Source organism: Phlebotomus papatasi, chromosome 1 (genome assembly GCF_024763615.1).
Source record: "Phlebotomus papatasi isolate M1 chromosome 1, Ppap_2.1, whole genome shotgun sequence".
NCBI lineage: Eukaryota > Metazoa > Arthropoda > Insecta > Diptera > Psychodidae > Phlebotomus > Phlebotomus papatasi.
In genome coordinates, this window is record NC_077222.1 from 102350584 (window position 1) to 102372583 (window position 22000).

Consider the following 22000-nt stretch of genomic DNA (forward strand, 5'->3'; position numbering starts at 1 on the left):
ATTTATTAAGGGACTATGGAAAAAATATGAAGTGTTCGAAACCAGAGTATGTCCGAACTCTGAAAGACTTCCCCCTAATATGGCCATTTAGGGACATACCATTACCGATAAATGAAATTTTCTTCAAATTTTTGATCTGAAACCCCTTGAAAATAAATTATTATTGTTATTATTATTATTTATTTTAATCAAAGCTAATAGGGTCTGTCCCTCTTAAATGGTTTGATTAAAGAAATGAAAAAATAATGAAGCTACAAACAAAGACATTTAAAATAATAGACAAAAAGATATCAAAAATTCAAGATTAGCCTGACTCAGTCTGGTAGAATCTAGCAATTTCAACCAGTTATGTAGGTTGCACAGTACGACTAAATTACAGTACGACTCCGATAGAGTCAACTACTGGAGTTAACTGTCTTTTAAAATACTTTTGTTGAGTATAATAATACAGTAAAGTGATAATACAACCTTCAAAAGCTTCAAGAAATTATTAAATCCGTAAAATTAAGTTTAAAATGGAATAAATCAGGGTTATTAATCATTGGCTGAATTTGCAACGCTTATCCGACTACCGCCGAGTTAGCGTAATCGGTCTTCGCAGAAAAACGAAAATAAATGGAATAGATAGATTAAGGACCGTTGATGTCGTTGAAGTCGACTTATAAAGTAAAATTGAGTAATTTGGAACCCTTTTCCAATTCGGAATATTTAAGATTTTCTCACTATTTCAAATGTTCAAAAGAAAAAGAAGACCACGAAGCGAAAGAAAAAGATGACTCAATCCCAAAATGAGAAAATACCAAAATTCCAAATTGTAAATAGTTACAAATGGTCCCTTTCTACCCTACAGTCGAGTGTTATTAGGTTATATTGATCTCATTTTGCTTAGATAAGGATAGGGGACATATACAAGCCATACAACATGGAATTGGGTGGCAATGGGATCCACGGAAGTAGAAGAGGGTTATATATCCATGAAGCAAAGTAGCTGATATATAGAACTAATACCTTGACAAGACTTTAGTTGCATATTTAAAAAGAGTATATTAAGAATTTTGTATAGAAATTCATGTAGAATGATAAACCAGCCTGCATTCCCCTAGTTCATAAATATGTTAAATGGGTCTTAAGGGGGTTACCTGAATTAAGAAGCCTAAAAATAGCTGTCTTTCGATTTTTTTGTGGAAGAAAAGAGAAAAAACCAAACTTCTTAAAATTTTTGGTATATTTTTATACATATTTCAAATGCTGAATAGAGTAACTATACCAAATATCAGCATAGTTATATGCAAGCGCTAAAGTCGTAAGTTTGAAATGTAATATTTTTAATACAAATCGATTTTTTGTTACTTCTTTTTAAGAAGTAATAATAATATAATAATAATAATAATGCTGGCACAACATTCCATGAAGGAACTAGGCCGTTCCGCAAGGGGATTTCTAAACATGCATTATTATTTTTTCTTGCACGGAATGAGGTTGTCAGTCCCCATGCCCATGGAATCATATGCAGTGAAGCTCACTGGATGCAATCTAAACACCTTTAACGCCAGAAAAAATCCTGGTGACCTAAAGGGGATTCAAACCCGGGACACTTGCATCATAGAGCGAGTGCTCTACCACTTGACCCATTGACTTACCCACTTTACCCACTTTACCACTTTAAGAAGTGTTACTTGGAATATTATAGAGAGATTATCGTCTTTGTGTTCTCTAAAATCATTCTTTATACAATTTCAAATGAATAAAAATATAGACATAGTATTGAGTAATATTTCGGCCAGAATGATTTTTATTGATGCTCTTCTAGAATTCTTCTAAAATATTCATCATATTATTTCGTTCGTTAAAGCGATACAGGGGGTGAATAAGTAGGGTCAACGAGTGAACCGTGAGTGGCTGATCGCGCAGATTTGTCACCAAGACCGCGCTGATCGCGCAATCAGTCTCCAGGATCACGCTGATCGACGCCCAAAGGGAACCGTGAATGGCGGACTTTTTTATCCCCCCTGAAGCAACATTTTTTGCATTGTATAATCTCATGAGTATGAAAAAAAACTAAAAATTCATCAAAAAATTTTAGAAGCAAAAGAAGTGGCGAAATTGCATGCTAATTGAAATTTGATATAGTTATCCTAACCTTTTTCCTAATGACGAATTAATGAGTAGTTTTTACTGGAGTGCCTCATCATACTAACACCTTCTCTTGCTGGCGAGAAATGTGTAAATCGTAATTTTTGTTTGATGCAAAATATTTGAATTAGTTGAAAAAATAAGAGCCGGAGAAAATTGTTTAATCGGAATTTTAATTTCGGATTTAGAAAAAAAATGCATTTTTTCAGCTAAAATATTGACTTTATGTTGTAAAAAATATAACAGATTGGTTTTCAATCACCCGTTTTAGTTTACCAAGAAAAAATTAATTCATTTAGTCAATATGATTATTTGTTATCTTTTTTCATCATTACAAAAAAAATTGTAAAAACGAGAATTGGAGAAAACGCTGTTCAAAATTTTCGATGCTCGTCGGAGAGCTTTTTTGCTTCCATTTTTGTATCTTTGAAAATATTTCGAAATGACTTCTAGAATTTTTTTGATATATCCTTAAGCAGTTAAATTATCGATTAAAAAAAAAGATTTTTCTGACCCTGTAAATGAGGACACCTCCTTAAGAAGAACCTTATGTACCTGAAATTGTTCCACTGTCCTTTATTTATTTTTACTATTAAAGAAATATAAATTTATGGGGTGCAAAGATCTGTAAAGTCCTTTATATTATTATAACATTAAATTTAGGAAAATCTTAAGTGGATTCGTAAGAGGTACGTTCTTTTAGCATAAAAGAAATATTTATTAATCTCAAGATTCAGTGAGGTCTTCCGAAGGTAATTGATATCTGTCATCGTTTAACTTGTAATTCTAATATCATTTTACTTACTTCTAAGTTTTAGATCTAACGTTTCTATTATTATTTCAATCCAAATTTCAGATTTAATTTATTTTTGTGTCATTTTTATCTTCTTTCCTTCTTCCCATTCCCGTCTTAGCGTCGATCTCAACCTCCGGGATAAAATGATGAAACGGATTTATAAATTTTTGGTAGGAAAATATGGGGCTAAGTTAATATACGTTTTTTCGAATATTTTTAAAGAAGCTAGCATCATAGTTTAGTTTAAGAATTATTTTGTAGAGCTAAATTACATTATATTAATGCCCAGTTACTTTTATTAATATGCAAGAAAAAAATCGAATAAGGGGAAGTAGGGCTACTTTAAACTATGGGGCTATTTTGTTATACGATTTTTTTCCATACATATTTGCCATATTTGTAATGAAAACTGGGTTTTAACATGATGTAATTTGGATAGACAAAATAATTTTGGATCTAAATAAAATAATTGCAAAAACCAGCTTCATTTAGAAATAGGCGAAAAAGTCGTATAAGAATTTAACCCTACAGCTCAAAGTAGACCCGCTTCCCCTTATCAATGTAGTTTCACAGCTGAAAGTAGCTCTATACTCCCTATATATTTTCCAAATTTCATTATGCTTTTTTGTAGGAATGAATGTGTTCCCCTAACGAAGACTGTTATTGTTCGGTTTTTCTTTTTCATTTCTAATCCAAATTGAACTTCAGTGAAAGACACTTTAAAGAATTAAATAAAAATGTGCAATTTATGTTTCTCTTTTGACTTTATGTGTGGTGGTAAAATGGAACATTTTTCCAAAAGTGCTAAAACGCCAATGAAAAGTTAAAAAGTTGCAATTGTGGAATAAACTCTGGACTATAAAACTTTCCGGAAAAAGCAAACTTCTACGGTAAATAAAGGAAGGACAGGAAGTTTGAAAGTGAAGAGGTCAATTTTCAGTAAAAACGTCGAAAGAAGTATTTGGTTTTAGAACAAAATTTTGTTCATTTTGTGTGGATTCGATTCTGTTATACTTTACTTAGTGGAAAAGTTGAAAATTTGCCATAGGGAAAATCAGTCATTCTTCCCTGCAATATTCTTTAAAAGACACTGACACTGATTTATGAATGGCGTTTTAAATATGAGGTTAATTTTCGAGAGGGAGGCAAATACATTTTTCCGCTGTCTGAAAAATTTTCCGGAAATCAAGTCAAGATTTGAGGTTTCAATAAACAGGAAGGGACTGAAAAGAAAAGACTACAATTTGAGATTATGAATATATTCAGAAGTTGAAGCACAATTCTAAGATAATTGCGAAAATTCCCAGGAAATTGTGTTTTTGTTTATTTTATTTAGGTATTCTGTATTGTACTTATTCACATTTGTATGCAAGGATAATAAGAGGAAAGAAAGAAATTTCATGTTTCAGCACAAAGTTTATTGCTTTTCACCCAGTTGGAGTCACATGAAGTGATATCGCCATCAGAAATACATTATTATTTTCCTGTGAAAATGTAATTCTAAGAATTGGAACATTAAAAAAACAAACATCTCAATATTTCGGATTCAATAAATAAAAAAATAATCTAGGTTAGGAAAATGTACATTTTCCGGAGGATACAATTTTATTTAGTCAAGTAGATCTTCTGTTGTTTATGAGGTTCTAAGAAAGCAAAATCCATTTTGTAAATAAATAATAAATACGCGATGTAAAGCGTCTTATGCTTTGCGAAATCCTAGAACGAGACTTAAATGCTATAGGGGGAAGTGGGGCACCTTTGAAAGTGGGGCACCTTTGAAATTGGAATTTTTCTCCTTAAGTGGAAATGAGCCATATCATAATGTAATTTAGCTTCTCAATCTATTTGTGCAACTAAATTATATCACGATAAGGCACAATTTTATTTAAAAATAGATGAAAAATCCCACTTTTAAAAGTGCCCCACTTCCCCCTATTTTAAAAGTACTTCCTCATCATTTACCATTTACCGATTCACGACCGATTTGAACCTATAGAAATCACTAAAGAGATCACTCAAAATAACTTAGAAGTAATACAATAGTTTTTCGGGCAAAAGTTGCTTATTGGTTTATAATTGGTTCATTACCGGTTCATAATCGATTGACACCGGTGCAGATTCGTGAGATATTCCAAGACCTTTCTAACGAGCTCAAGCATGACCCATTCGATCGAGAAATACGCTCCCCAGAGCCTTTTGAACCTCTGACCTTGAAAAACCGATTTTAGAAATTATTCAACGGGATTTTCGTATAGGGTCGAAATGTCTGCCTAGGTAACCTCTATAAGACATATTCAAGAATAAAAAAATCGAGCCCATACATATTGTAACTATGGTAAATTAAGCTAATTTAAAACCTGTCCCAAATGGAGACTTTTCGCTACTCCAAATGGAAACATCATTTTTGCTATGATAAATACAATATTAAATTTTTATTTATATATTTTCTATAACTCAGTTTTATTATTTAGTTAATTTTGCTCCAAATAAAGTGAAAATCCATTCATATTCACAAATTTTAATTTATAAATTTTTCAGAAAAATTAAACGTCTATCTTTTCACCATCGAATTTTTTCATCAGTGAACCATGTTTTCTAATGAAAAACACAAAAGGGAGATTGTTCTTTATTCGTTTTATTTCTGGCAAAATTATGTGAAATTAAGTGTAAATATTTATTGTTAACAGTACGTGAAGTTTTCAAATGAAATAATTACCTATTTCGTGAACAAAAAGGGTTTTTCTGAAGTGTCTGCAAATGCTTCAATTGGAAACATCGGAAATTTGATTTTTTTTTTAAAGAGATTTTCTTATTGTATCAGATGGGAAAGGAGAAAAGACTAGGAATAAAAACAAATCCTACACTCAAGAGCAAATCAACAAGGTTTTGGAAGCCTTTCATTGCGGTTCCACTTAACCCTGTTTGTCTCCAATTAGAAAATTTCCCTTGTCTCCATTTGGATTAATTTATTTCCAATAGAAGCATTTTGCACTCGTGTATTTTTTTTATATTTAAGTAGTCCCCAAATTCCATTTAATGAATTTTCATTAAATAGTAACATTCTAGAAGAGTCAAGGAGCAAATTTATGTAATTTTTTCAGAAAAAAATGAACTTTATGTGCTCAATCTTCTGTCAAAGTTAAAGCGTCTGGAAATGGTTTTGAATTAGGACATTTACCCTAATTTTCGTCAAAATTGAGAATTTTGAAGTAATGGCTTCTAGGGTAACATGAGGTAATTTGGAATCTTGGGTCTCATAAGGGTTGAAGATTTACTTAGGGTGTTCCAAAAGGAAAATTTATCATAGCACGTAGTAGTCATAAATTGAATAATATAATCTTTCAAAATGATCCATTTTGATGATAATTTATTACGATCTTTAGAGACTTGTTTACTAAACTTATTAAACTTATATACTTGGTAAGTCGGCGGCAGTCGCAACTAATATCGATTCGATAATTCATCCTCTCCGTGTCCCAACTTGTCACAAAACTGAGAAGTGTATTTAAAATAATTTTTAAGTGCAGACAAATGTTTTTTTTTACTATGTCAAATGCATTACACCTCATATTTCCCAATTGTGATTAAAGTTATGCATGGAAAATCCCCCTGGCTAATGGAAATATAAAATGAAAAAGACTGAAAAGTATGAGAAGGAAAACCTGGACAAAGGACGAGACCAAGCTTTTCCTCTATAGATAATCCAGAAAAAACAAGCAGTGGATAAAAAAGTTCCAGGAAGCAGGATTCTTGTAAAAACTGAAATTGTGTCATTCTTTTCTGTAACTTCTCTACCTCCTTCTTGCTCTCAACATCCTTGGAGAGCAAAAACTTAATTATGGTTGTTTGTAAACACCAGAAAAGATGCAACACTGTCCCAAAAAACACATTAATGCACCTAAATCGAATATAAAGTCATTACGCAGAATTTTAAAAATGCTTATAGAATATTCCAAGGATTCCAAGTAAAATTTACAATATCTTCCCGGATAAGACTCCATGGAACGCACTTTGCTGCAGAGTTTTCACACTATCGCTATAATTCTTGTGAGCAACATAGACTCTAGCGGACACAAATGCGATAAAAATCAATTAAAAAATCCTGGAATTAGTCGTAGGAATCGTTGAAGCTTTCAAGACTTGAAATAAATAGGAGTTTTCTGCATTTTTTAAAGGACAAGTCCACCGATTATTCTGTTAATAATCCATGGAAAGACCTACAGTCAATCATGGATTTTTTTAATCGTAATACTTAGTAAGACAAAAAAATTAAAAAAATAGGAAGAAATTTATTATATCTACGATGAAATATCCAGTTACAAAAAAATATCAGTCGGATTAAAGAGGGAAGTTGTCATTATCATTAACCATTCTTGTGGAAAGACGAAGAGTCATATATTGACATTCAGCCATTAGAGATTAATAAGTTTATAAAGAGATTAATAGTAAAGATAGCGTGATGAGATAGTTCCCCGATAAAAGTCTTTTAATTCCCTCCTAAACGTTGTGTTCTGCTATATGCATTCGTCTCCTAGTCCACGGAAATTTCACTGAGATTGTAAAATCTTGATTATATTGTTGACATAAAATACAAAGAAAACAGGGACATCATAAGTTACTATTTTGATCAATTTTAACTGATAGTCTTTAGAAACTTGATGTCAAACTGAAATTTTGATCTTAATCTTAGTGGAAATTTAATCTAATTCCTATAATCTTCAAACTTTTTTCCTTGAAAGCTCTATTATAAAGCTATTCAATAGGATTTGTAAGGATTTTTTTTTTGAAAAAAGCACAAATAGGTACTCTTTTTTAGATTCTTTTTAAAATTAGATGCGTTGGGTCACTTGCCAGTTCTGTCTAAACGCCACTTCTTAGTCCTAGCTGCACATCAACATAATTTTAAAAATGCAACTGATGCCTGAATTTTTTTATGTTACGCGGACGAAGAGTGAACGCATAAGCGAGAATCTACTGAAACTATGAAAAATCAGATTTTTCATAATAAAAAAATCCGTTGTGTCTCAAATTGCCCCTGTCCCAAATATCCCCGGGCTTTACTACATGTGCAGATGACTATAGGAGAAACTGGGGCAGCAGTAAACACGGGGTAGTTGTAAACACTACATTTTTTTTTTAAATTAGATTATTAGACTTCGGAAAAGGTGATGGAGTTCAAGTATCTCGATGGTAGGATGGACGCATAACTCTCGTCGCGGATCGGTCAGGCTTTTGCAGTTATGAGGTAACTTGGCAGAAACGTGGTGAGGAAAGCCGAGCTTAAATGTTATGTTTGCACGTTTTTGCAAAGTAGAAGGTTAAAGAAATCTAGGATATTTTTTGCAAGTCTCCAGCTATTTGTTATATAGTAAATTTTTACTATATAACTATTTAACTCAAAAATGACGAATTTTTAAATTCTCATAATGGAAATTATTTTTTACACTTCCAGTTTTTTTTAAGCAAAACCGTTTTGGAAAAGGAAACTACAATACTCAAACATAATATTTTTCGTCAGAGTGAAAATTATCAGTCATTGGTATCGTCAGAAAATTACTTAAATTTTTGGGCTATTTTTGTCCCTATCGTTCATAGACACAAAAAAATACACCAAATCAGATTCTGTTTGCTATACGAATGTTGCATGTAAGACGTTTTACAATTTTTGTTGATTCGTTTCATTTTTATTGCTGATTTTCGGTCAGTGAAAACCGTCCCGTCGTTAACGGGTTAATACTACCCCAGTTTCCCCTAAATGAACTAGGGAACATACCATTGGAAATCTACTAGAATATAGAGTCAAATTACAACGAACTCAGAACTGAACTTAAAAAATATTCTTATTCTACTTAGATATTACGTGAAAGAGCTGGGAAAACGTGTAACGAGAGGGAACTGATCAATAGAGAAAAGAAAATATGGAATGAAGAGAATGCAAATAGAAATTGGAAAGTGTAGGATGAAAAGAGGTAGGAGGATGTACGAAATGGTGAAGGATTCAAAACACTGCCGCATAAAAAGCTTTGAATTTCAGATATGACATTGCCATACTGTTAGAGAATTCAGCTCGGTTTAGAGCTTTCAAATTGGGAATAAAATCTATATGTATCGAGTACTTATTCTACAATGCTTCCATGAATATGAAGTTGTGCGAAGTATACGACAAAACATCTTTTTTTTTTAGAAAAAAATAGAACAAGGGATAATAATCCTAAAAATTAATAAAATATTCTTTGACGCTTTTTGAGGTCACCATAGAACTTTCTATCTTAATTATTTTAGTGAAAAGGGATCACAATTTCAATAGCAGGTCACGCCCAACCTAGGTATTTTTGTCCGTAGTACAGACAATGGTTCATGGTTCATTAAAATAATAAGGAAACAATAGCCGAAAACCATTTTCCAAATGAGGAAAAGGCCCACACAATTTAGGTGTTCCTATTTAAAATTTTGGAACCACCCGTCGTAGTACATAATGTCAAAAATTCCTGATATTTTTGGAGTTGAACATATATGACAAAAATAATTATGTACACGTATAGAATGCTTCGTGTACATAAGAATAAACATGCCCACACAATTCGAGCACCTCACATGACCTTATCGAGGGTTCTGTGATAGACAATTTTGGTGTGGGTTGTAAGCATACGGAATCGAAAATTCTACTATGGTGGTAATTTTATTGCTCAAATGTAACCCGACATTGGAATAAGACTTGGCGAAAAATTGAGGGTGGAGCAGTCTAAGTGGAGTATGAGTGCAAATAGTGAACTAGAGTGTTAGAAAATGAAGACATAACACAAGCATAGCCTGAATGGTTACACATCTACATTTTCATTGTATGGCTTTCTTTATGAGGAACAATTTATTCAGTGCGACATGCGGAATTGTGTTTTCTTCTCATCTCTCCCACCCTACCCCTCTCGCACTTTCCTATAAGACGATTTTATTTGAAAAGATACCATGAAAGTTACACTAGAAAGAAAATGAAAGGAAAGATACAGTAGAAAAAAAATATTCAAGGAAATTGTGAATGAGAGTATATGTAATACTCAGGAAAAGTCTAACAGTGACTGTTTGATGGGGTAAAGTATAGTAGCGCTATGTGAAAGACATGGCAAAATGCTCAATCTCATGAGTTCAACTACTATACCCCGAAAATTACAACAGTACGACTTGAATAGTATCAAGGCGTTTGATTGTGATATTCCATAAGTTTTCTGAGTTATGAGTAGTTGTAGTTATTAATTCACTCGTTAAAACTTGTCTCACTTTATTAGTCAACAGAAGCACTATAAAAGTTTGACATTAAACCTGAAATTATACATATTTTTTAATGATGTTTTAAATTTTTATGAGTTAACACTAGGGCAGTCGTGCTGTACTTCCCTAAACCGTAAAAAAACGGTCAGCATGCACTTTAATTTCTTTTATTAGCTTATATGCTATTTAATAGTAAGTTGAGACTAAGGTGGAATTAGAGTTTTGTATTCTCCATTGTCGAATATAACAATAATAATAATAATAATTCTGAGACAATAAAGGGGCTAGGTCTTACCGCAAGCAGGATTTCTGAACATAACATTAGTATTTTTCTTTTACTGGGATGGGGTTGTCAGTCCCTGGCTCTGACGAATTAAGTAGAGTCAGAGGATGTCACTGGATGCAATTTGAACACCTTGAAGACTGGAAAACAGTATAGGGGAAGGCTTTCAAGTTTCGTATACACTTTGTCTTCGAATACTTCATACCCAAGGAGCATTTGTCGCTATAAACGAGTAGAGATGTTTGATATCTATGCAAAAATGATGGAGAAGACTTTACATATTTCTTCTATATAACCGCATAAAAGAGGTCCATATTTGAGTGAATGGGGAATTTTCACATCCAAAATATAACAATTTATTTATTTAAGATATAATCACGTCATCGTGTAACGGTAAAATGTATCAATTATAACTGAATAATATACAAAGGGTGAATAAGTGGCTCTCAGAGTGAATCGTGAGTGGCGATCGGCAAAATAGAGTCGATCTGGAGCCAAAGATCGGCAGATCGGAAATATTTTGCTAAGAGGTCGGCATATCGGACTGATAGATCGGCAGATAGTCACGAGATCGGCACTCGAGTGAACATCGATCATGTTCATACATTACATTTTTTAGAAATAGCTCGATTACGTTGAAAATATGTTGGTTACATTTGAGACATACAGTAGAGCTGTAGGCCATCACTCTATAGTCCATAATTTATCGACCGTTGATTTCAAAACACTAATTTTAGGTTAGGTTATGTTTTTTAATACGCGACCAAATCAAATCTGGAACCAAATATGACCTATATTGGGGCTCTACTGTACATTTACAAATAAATCTTCCATTGTGACATATAGAAGGTTAATCAGGCTTAATATTTCTGTTAATACATTTTGGTTCAGATGACACAATTTTTGTGGGTGGCAAAAATTTGCAAATATCACCCTGCAGCAGCCTTTAAATGCTAATGTCGTGTGCCTTTAAATCCTATCTTTCCATACATCAAAACAGGGAAATCGAACTCCTACTTTTCTCTGACGAACGTCGTACAAATACTTATAACCTGCTATCTTGCTCCGGCCGGGATGTTTCAAGTTGACAATTTTCAACTTCAATGGCTTTTTCTTCCAAATTTTTAAGTGCAAAACAGTGCTTCAGAAAAATGTGAAAAAAAGTTATTGTGTAATGTCTTTTGACTGCAGTGATGATTTTAGTGAGTGCGTTAGGCTTCAACCTAATCATTTATAGCCCATTTAGTTTTATTGATTCAATATTCTCAGTGAAAAAAAAAACATTTAAAGGTAGCTGCCTCGCGTTTAAAGGCAGACTATGCCAGCTGCCTTCATACAAATCGACATCACTTTTTTAATTTCCTCAGAAGGAAAAACTGAATACTTGCAAGTGCTAAATGAGGTAATCATATACGCCGAATGAACAAGAGAATTTTTTGGTGTAGTAGAAAATAAAATCCATTTTGTGGATTCTTCAGAAAAAAATCTTAAATTTGGAACTCCATTTTTCGTTTGAAGGCAGACGACTTTCCCCTACATATTTTTTATTAGATTGAAAAAAAAAAGGTTTCTGAACATTTAAAGGTATCAATCAAAAACAAAAATCACAATATGGAAACAAAAAAACTTATGCGCTCTGAAAGTTGTTGTATTTTTTCAGCTACCTTGACAATCGAGAACTTTCGCTTAGTTTAAAGGAATATTTGATATTAATTTTAACAAAATATTTTAAAATATTTAAAATTTACAGAGGTAAAGTTCATTTTGCTAGATTGTCTACAAAAAAAGCAATTCATAATTTTATTTGAATTCCAGAATATTTCTTTTCGCCTTGAAGTTATTGTTAAAAACGGGCCACGTCAATGCAAGCGGACTTGCCGACTGGCGTGTCCTTTCGACACTCAATTTTAGCTTCGTCGTAGAACGTAGAACCTGGACAATCGTAGGTCAGGGATTGTCCAGGAGCACTTATTTAGTTCCGATTGAAGCCCTAAATACGCGTGGAGCTTCCTTCCTTGCTCCCTAGAAGTAAAACGAATAGACAGAAAATCCAGAATATTATCGTCGTTAAAGAGGTTCAGGAATTTAGGTCGCTAGGAATTTTTCAGATAATAAAGATGTTCGAATTGCATCCAGTGAGCCTTACTGAACTTAATTCCACAGAGGATGGTACTTATGATTTATTTATAGTGCCAAGGGAACTTGGGACTTCCAACCCCATCCCTGCACAAGAGAAAATAATAATGCATGTTTAGGAATCCCTGTTGCGGGAGGGTCTAGTCCCATTATGGGACGTTGTGCCTGCACTCTTATTAATTTTATTGCCTTTTAAGTTTGAGTATTAACAAAAAAATGTAATTACACTCGAGGAATCAAAATCTAATTTAGAATGAACAAAGGAAGAATTTTGAATCTTGATTCGTACCCCACCAGTGACTGTTTAGATAGTTTAACTCCATTTCATGCTCAATTAATTTTAATGCAACTATTAATTGAATTATATGTAATGTTTGGACAATTTCATTAAAGTGCCAAAGGTAATTGGAATATTTGCTCCCTTGCCCATATTACTCCATAATTCGTGATTCCTTCAGAAAATGTCTCAAGGGACATATATAAAAGTCATTTCGTAACGCTTCGGAGAAGAAGCGATAACGAAAATTGTGCTTACATATTTTTAGATTAATCAATTCACGCTTGACTCTTATCTAGATGTCTCTAAGGCAATTTTTGGGGCTTCTATATTTCTTTCCAGTTCAGGTCCTTGATGATAGGGTCTCAGCAAAATAGAGATTTATGGGAATATTTAAGGGGGTTTTCCTTAAATCACAGTTTGGAATCTTGAAATGAACATGCGAAAATAGATCTATCCAAGATATAGTGCTTTCTGGGGAAGTTAAACTTGAGCCTTTAACATTTGTTTGGGAACATAGATAATTTGTCATTAACATAAATGGAAATAAAATTAGTCTGCAAATACAAGTGAAATATTGAGAATAAACGGAAATTCAGACTGATTCTACTTGTAAATCCATCCACTATTGTCCATGAAAATTGATGTTTATTTACCTTTAATCCTCTACCATTAATTGTTTCGTTCCAAAATTAATCAGTTTATTATTCACTTTACATCAGAATTGAGTGGGGTAGTTTTGAGAATATTAATCAATTATTGCAGTTACCTAATATCTCTAGGACCTAGTGCACTGACTGCATTTAAAAAAATTCTAACCACTTACAGTTTGTAAAGAGCTCTTTCCAAGAATTATTTTCCGTCATTATACATATCTTAAGCATACCCCTCTTCGTTACGTTAATTAAACTCGGGGAATGTAAATATTTTCCCAACACTCTAAAAGGCTATGGTTAGTATTTCTTCTTTAAGGAATTTTCACAACGGTTATCATAAATATCTCACAAAACAAAAATGCATTTCTGAAATTTATGCATCTTAATTAGAATGATAAATGAAGGAGTAGACTATCACTTCATTACCAAGACGTAAAAATGTGCTGATGATTTTTTTTTTTTAAATTGAATTACTATATAAATTCATTAAACTTTATATTGTGAATTATTTTTGGGTCAGCCAGAGTTTCCAAGAAAAAAGACATTCGAAGATCGATTTCGAAAGCCAAAGAAAGACATTTTTATTTCTCGTTTCGTCCGGGTGGTGGTTGAAGTATTTCCTGTTGGAATTTTGAAGTATCTCGATTGCTAAAATGCAATTTTTGGTTAGACAATGTTGCTCCAAAGCTAAGCCCTTATTCGAAAATCTACCGGAAGCGTAAAGTGCAAGTTCACATACTCGCCGCTTTAGCGCTGGCTGTTCACCAATTTCGAATTTTCGGTATTTTTGACACTACAATCATCATGAAATTTCAGGATGGAAGAACGCTTGACTTTCAATTTCATTAAAATAAATGTCCTTTTCATGAACTAATTCCCTTTTGAACAACTCAAGTAGTTTAAATTTTCGAACTTCCAATGGATATAGGGAAGGTCTCCAGTTCTCTTTGATATACCTTCGAGTCGATACAGTAGAAACCTCAACCGGAGAGAGCACTCAAATCGGGAAGGTTAATACTGAATGTAAGGAATATTTACCTTTAACCAGAGATACTTCTGGAGGTTACATAGATTAATTATCTAGGTGGCCTAGGGTTTAGATTAGGTAACCTAGGTTTTAGAGATTAATTAGTCGTACATTTCGGCCCTACACGAAAATACAAAGGTCAAAATAGCTCTATAAAGCGTATTTATCAACCGAATGGGGTCATGTTTGAGGTCACTGAAAAGGTCTTGGAATTTTTGATATGTTTAAATAGGTTCGAATTGGTTATGAACCGATAACTAACTTATTATTTATTTTGAAATCAATTTTATTACTCTACACTGCTTTAGTGCAATATTTCGAAATATATCAGAATGATAAGAAACAAAAATGAACGGGTTTTCTGGGTTCTTTGAGAAACAAATGTGTTCTTAAGATTACCTGTGGATTCCCCCTAAGTTTCCATATAAAATGTATAGGTTCATCGGATTTTCCGGGTTCTTCGGGTTCACCGTATTCTCCAGGTTTCCCGGAATTTTTGACAAATATTATATAGGGGAGACTGGGGCAAAAAGTCACAAATAGAAAAATTCAAAATTCAATATCTTCCCAAGGTAAAAAAGATAGCGGCTCAAATTTTTTTCTATAGATAGCCTACATAGACCTTCTTCAATGCCGTAAGTTTCTTAGAATTCAAACAAGGAATTTAGAAAAAAAAATTTCGAAATTTTTAGCCCTATTTTTTAAATATTTTCCTTGAAGAAGATAACAATTATGACCTACTTATTTTCCAAAATTGATGGACTGGTGAATATTTGCTAAATAATTTGGATTTTTTGAATACGAATCCGCTATCTATTTTAGAATTTCACAAAGGTTCTTTTCTCCAGAAATCCTTTTATTAAAAATGGTTGCTTGGGGTAAAAAGTAACAAAAGGTATAGAGCAAAAAGTAACAAAAAGCGAAGCAATTTCTGATGTCTCACGGCGAAAAGAAATGTCACAACCATGTCTCGCCGCTTGATGTTTGCATTGGTCAAACGATTTGCAGTCTTTTGTGTGTTTTTTTCTAAAATAGCTTGAAAAGCGCTTTTCTCGTTTTCTCACTTTTCTCGCAGAGAAAACGGTATTTTACAAAGGTGTAGATGAATAAATTTTCTATGAAAATATGTCCTCTAGGTATTTTTTCAAATTTACGGGAGCCTGCAGGCTTCCGTACATTACATGTAATGAAGCGATTCAAAATATGATAACACCCAATGTCTGGTACCATTTGCCCCAGCATTTTTGAGAATTTTTACAAAATTATCTTTTAGAAATCGGCTCGATAAACGTATTTCCTTACAAAATAGAGGAATATTACTTTCACAAAGTTGTAGAGCCGTAAATTTCTTATAAAAACTGCGCTAATTAGAAATTTTTGAAGCGCTCGAGTAGCTTGTAAAAAAATAAAATATCCGTTTTGTGACTTTTTGCCCCAGTCTCCTCTATAGGTTCCCAGGATTCCCTATGAATTCCCCGTAAGTACCTCAAAATGTATATGAGTTCCACAGGTTCCTCGAAAAATCTCTGAATTTTTCGAGTTCCCCAAAAAATATATGGTTTCCCCGAATTTTCCTGATTCATTGAAAAATGATGGTGTTTCCCAGATTCCTTGAAAAACATATGGGCTTTCCAGGCTTCCCTGTGAGTTCCCCGTAAATCCACGGTAAAAATGTATGGGTATCTCGGGTTTCCTTAATTCTTCTGGTTCTCTGAAAAATGAACGGGTTCCCCAAGTTCCTCGAAAAATGTTTGAGTTTCTCGGGTTACCCGAAAAATTTTAAAGGGTTCTCGGGTGGCCTGTATGGGTTCCTTGTAATTTTCCTATAATAAATGTATGAATTTCTCGAGTTTCCTGAAAAATGTTTAGATTCCACGGGTTCCCTGAATTTCCTTAGTTCCCTGGAAAATAAACGAGGTCCCCGGATTACCTGAAAAACGTATAGGTTCACCGGGTTCTAGGGTAGAGTCAGCCATGTAAGCACTTTTTGGACACCCTAGATAAAACAACTAATTTAAAGTATTTAAGAATAAGGTGTACTTCAACACTTACAATATGTTCTATTCATTCTAATAGGTTATTACGTCTCTTAATTATTTAAAATTCAGTTTAAAACAAAAGGCGAAAAGTACTGAAACAAACATAATTGGGGAAAATGCATATGCTTCAATGAGATTCACCAAAATTCTCGAGACAAATGCTAGATATATATGTAGATAGATATTGTTTCAAAGAATCTCTATACAACAATTCATTTTAATCTGACAAAAAAATCATACCTTACGCGGTCATTAAAGCCTAAATGTGGCTCTAGTACTGACTCTACCCTATGTGGGTTCTCCATGAGTTCCCAGGTATAGGTTCCCCGGGTTACTTAAAAAATGTATAAGATCCTCGGATTCTCAGTGGGTTTCCAGCTTTTCTAGGTCAGACTGGCTCAAATTTCCCCAAATGAGTTACCCTTTGATTTAGCTTTGTTTCAGAAGGGCTCAAAATCTGTCGTTTGCCCCTAGTAATCCAATTCCAACTCAAAATTTTTATGACCATTTTAAATTAGTTTTTTAAATGAGGCAACAAAGTTTTGATTTTTCAAAAATGACTAACTTTTGGAAAACAATTATTTTTGATATGAAATAAAATTAATTATTTATTTTAAAAAATATAAATAATATCTACGGATTACAGGGAACTCATCTGCAAAAAGAAAAATTTGAAAAGTATTTTTTTTCTATCATTTTTTCACTTGATTTCTCAAACATGCATTAGGCAACAAACTATTGACACCCACTGTATATAAGCTTAGCTGTAAGTCTATAAACCCTTAGCTATAAGGCTAAGACAGACCTGAAGATTAGCCGAGAGACGGCTTAGCGTAATTATATTAAAATTAATAGTTAAACTACATTTTCATCATTTTCCACTAAGTCGTCCCTCGGCTTAAGTCGTAAGTGTGTCTAGGGCATAATCCTGAAAATGCCATGCTTTCCTTTCCTCTATTATTTATTCCTTCACTTAAACCTGCAATTATTTTGCTATTGACCTATTCAATATTATCTTAGTGACTAATATATGGGTTCATTTAACTTTGTCTATTTATTGTATAGATTATTTCAATATTTATGGCTAATAATGTAAATAACTATTTTTGATCTTCCATTGTTCAGGCTAATTCGTCTTGTCGAAAGTTCATAAGTAGAGCGAAGTTCAAGTTTCTGAATTTGGTTGTATCTAATTTCTTGAGGGGTATAAGAAACTACTTCCTACTTTGAGTTTGTTTTTGTCGGTTAAATGAAGGAAGTTTAATTCATGTCAAACTACATATTGTGATTATAACACATTACAAACGATAGTTGGGTAGTACAGTAAGTATTTTGCATATTTGTCATGCAACTCATATGTTTTCCCATTTTTGCTAATGTTATTTACTACAATTGTCAGAGCCTAAGTACGAGGGATATGCAATATTCACTGAACTTGTACCGCCATTATTTGGTATTATGAGTCTGCAAATCACAATTTTCTGAGACTAAACAGGGGGATATAATGTATAATTCTTGGCAGAAACAGCAACTAAACTCAAATTATCATTTACATTGCTTTGGGTATTTTGCGCCATTTACAGCCACATCTGCTAAAATTTTCTATCCCAAAGAAACCATATAACAGGCATTTGGTCGTTTTCTTGCCTTAATTCAAATGGTGTATATAAGAATGATTAAATTGGCGTATATAATTTTATATGGGGGAAAATTCCACCCTCATTAAGAGAAACCACATCTTGGTTTCCAACACCTACTTAAATGGTGAACATAAATTTAACCTCTTTAGGTGTATTCACAATAACTTATGTGTGTACGATATTGGTTAAGACAAATTTTACCATCTTTATTCTATTATACATAGCACAAGTACTCCCATCATGCTACAAAATGGAACGAAAATGTACAAAACTGTTGGAATGTGCTATGATACCCCATTATAGAAAAAGAAAAATTGGATACTTAATACTTAGTATGCATAATATAACACCTTTAAAAATTCCTCAGTCACTTTGTAACTTTCAAGACAATGATTTATTGATGATTTAGTGCTGCGAACGATATTAAAATTTTAATTAACTAGCACACAACTTGACTAATATCGATCGTAAATAAATTCCAATGGAGAACAAAAGATATATTGTTACATTAATTACAATTTTTCCCAATTTGTCGATGACACTAAAATATTCATAAGGCGAAAAGTGGAAATTAATTTTACAATTTTCTAATATTAAACTGTCTATTATGTTCTATTTTTAGTCATGGGCGCTCAACGAGAGTCTTCGAAAGTCAAGGAAAATTCATCATCAAGTGGTGGTGCAAAAAACAATATCGATGTAGACGAACAGAAATCAGGACCTTATGTCGACAAGGCGGCATCCAAAAATGTTACAGCACTTTTAGGGAAAACAGCTTATTTAAATTGCAGGGTCAAAAATTTAGGCAATAAGACGGTAAGTCTAGACACATTATCTAAAAGTATTGAACCCCTTTTACATTGAAATAGTCTTATTGTTTTTTGGTAAAGTTTAATGCTTGAATTTCCTTTTCTATATACTGAATCCTACTAAACGTAAAGCCGAAGACTATTAATGTTATTCTATCGACATTGAAAGAAGTTCCTGTATTACCTTAATTTTAAGTAATCAGAAATTGGGTGTTATTTAGTGTAATGACATCATTTATATACCCTTCAAACATAATTCAGATGAGCAAAAGACTCATCATCAAAGAGTAGGGTAACTGTACCAAATTTCGGCCAGCTTGCAATTTCGGCCACTTCTTTGTCCTTCAAATTACCATGAATTTTTAGTTTTTGCATACTCCTAGACATTATACAATGCAAAAATACAAAAAAAAAATGGCGCCTCGAAGCGGGATGTAATGTGAAAAAGACTGGAAAAATTCTGGAAGGGCAAGGGACTATGAAAATAAAGGTGGCCGAAATATTACCCAAAACAATTTCTATTTTTTTTAATTCATTTTAGTAAGATTTAAGAATGATTATAGAGAAAATATAGATGATAAACTACCTACAATGTCCTAGACAGGGGCTCATCAAGCCTAATAAAAAGTGAAGCCATTTTTCAGTTTTCCTTGTAAAGATTTTGCAGATATTGTACCACAACTTAAACAAATTTGCTCGTAGTTCTTATACTCTTTCGGCGAACATTATGAAATTATTATTTTTGATAGCTTTCAATACAATATTTTGAAATATATTAGATTGATAAGTCAATTCTCTTTAGGAAAAAACTTGCCAATAGTCTTCAGTGTCTCTATGCAAAAACGTATGAAAAAATGAAATGTCGAGAGGCCCCTGGTCCTAGGCAACAGTCCTTAACACTAAACCTACCGAGACCCGGTCAAATTGACCGGTTTAAAAACTTTTTTAAATTAACATATCACTAGGAAACTTTATGAATTTCTTAAAATATTCATGTAATATATTTTTCAGTCTTTAAATTTTAGTTTTTTGCTCTTTCCCAAGACAAAATTGTTTAGTATCCCTCGATAAATCCCCTCGAAAATTGATCAAAAAAACGGTCGGTGGGTTTAGTGTTAAAAAGAAGTAACAAATAAATCCAATTCATATTAAAAATATTACATTTGAAACTTAATACTTTAGCGCTTGCATGCATCTATGTCGAAATTTGGTACAGGTACCCTATATAAGTATTGGGGGAAATTGCCCATGCTTCGTACGATCCCAAGTTTCGTAACTACTATTTTTTCCCTATCCTTCTAAATAAATGTGACTTTACAATATATTTTAAAAACTTTGCATTTTCACCTAATTTTCAAAATACAGGTGCGATAAGTCACATTTATTGAGAAACACAGGAAAAATTTATTCATTAAGAAGATTTGGATCTTACGGAGTATGGGCACTTTACCCTACTGTTCTTATTCAAAAGGCATAAATCTTACTTAAAGATAGATGCCATAGATAAACTCAAAATATTTTGGAAGGGTGGAGCTATTTGTACTACCAAAAGGGTGATTCATACCGGAAACCCCTTGTCAGTTACCCGAGAAATGCTTTACGAAATCCGAGAAATCAGACATCCTTGTTTGTGAAAATAGAAACGAAACACCACTTCCCGATGGAAAAGCACAGAAAACGAATGATTATACAGTACTGGCCAAAATTGTTTCAATGTTTCCACAGTTCTCTGTAAAAAATGAATATTTCAGGATTTAATTTATATTTCGCTTCAATCTTTTTTTCTTGGAGAGCCCTATTATAAACCTACAAAATATGCCTGATAAGAATTTTTTGGCAACAGGACTAAAATATTTTTTACAGCCTTTTAAAGAAAGGATGCATATTGGTTTTTTGTCCCGTATTCTGAAACGCAACTATTTTGTCTAAAATAATTACAGTAGTTTATTGTAATTAGTAGAATTTAATTAGCAAATTAATTCGATTAGTCATATAGATTAAAGTCGAAAAAAGTAATGAGATTACCCGATGTATTTCTAACTATTTTCAATTAGTTTATATCGATTTGACATCATTAATAGATTAATTACAATGAAAAATAGAAAAATAATCAATCATTCAGATACTTTATTTCTTCTTACTTATTATAATTTGTTTATTATGGTGACATATTAAACTGATTATTGGACTAATAAGTGAACCAACATCTTTCTGCATTTGATTACTAGTGGCGTTGACTAATCTAATTTATTTAGCATTGTGATTTATTGTCTTTGAATAATCAGGCAAAATTACAAATAAATGGATTCAGTCTTTATATTTCTTACAATTGAATTTAATTGTTTATTAATTTTTTACAAACAATTTATGTGGGGCAATGTACTAAATTTCGGCCAGCTTGCAATTTCGACCATTTCTTTTCTTTCTCTTGAGAAATTGCATGAAAACTCCTTAAAGACAAATCATGGCAAATTTGAGCATAATTTTTTCATTTGTAAGGGCAGAATCACAATGACAGTAAACTGCTGCCCGAATTAAAAAGTAGTCCGATCTTAAAAAAAAACCGAATTAGCGAGTGTCTACTGTAGGTCTCGTTCTCTTAAGTCTAAAGGTCTCTACACATTAGGAGAAATTTTTGTCAAAAATCGCATTTTTGACAGAATTTTGACGTTTCTACCTACAACAATGCGGACAATTTCCTTCAAAAGAGCAAGTTTTGACGAAAACTGCTTAAAATGTGTAGTTACCCTAATGCGCAAATAAAAAATCGCAGTGTTTATAACTAGGGTGGAATCACCACTTCTCGACAGTGCCCCACTTTTCGCCACTTATATTGAAATCGCTATTTTTCGTGATTTATGAAATAAATGAGCCGCAAAGTTATTTGATTTTTTTACTTCTGCTACTTATAGAATCGAAAAATAATAATTATTCGTTTTGA

General features: G+C 32.7%; 1 protein-coding gene across 2 annotated transcripts in view; it reads left to right on the top strand.

Moving 5' to 3' along the window:
* Positions 1-22000, top strand: part of LOC129810184 (zwei Ig domain protein zig-8-like) — a 58252-nt gene that overhangs the window by 18853 nt on the left and 17399 nt on the right. For both annotated transcript variants that reach the window (XM_055860501.1, XM_055860500.1), the window contains exon 3: positions 18873-19066. In XM_055860501.1, coding sequence (XP_055716476.1) covers positions 18873-19066 — 194 coding nt within the window. The remainder of the gene's footprint in view (positions 1-18872; positions 19067-22000) is intronic.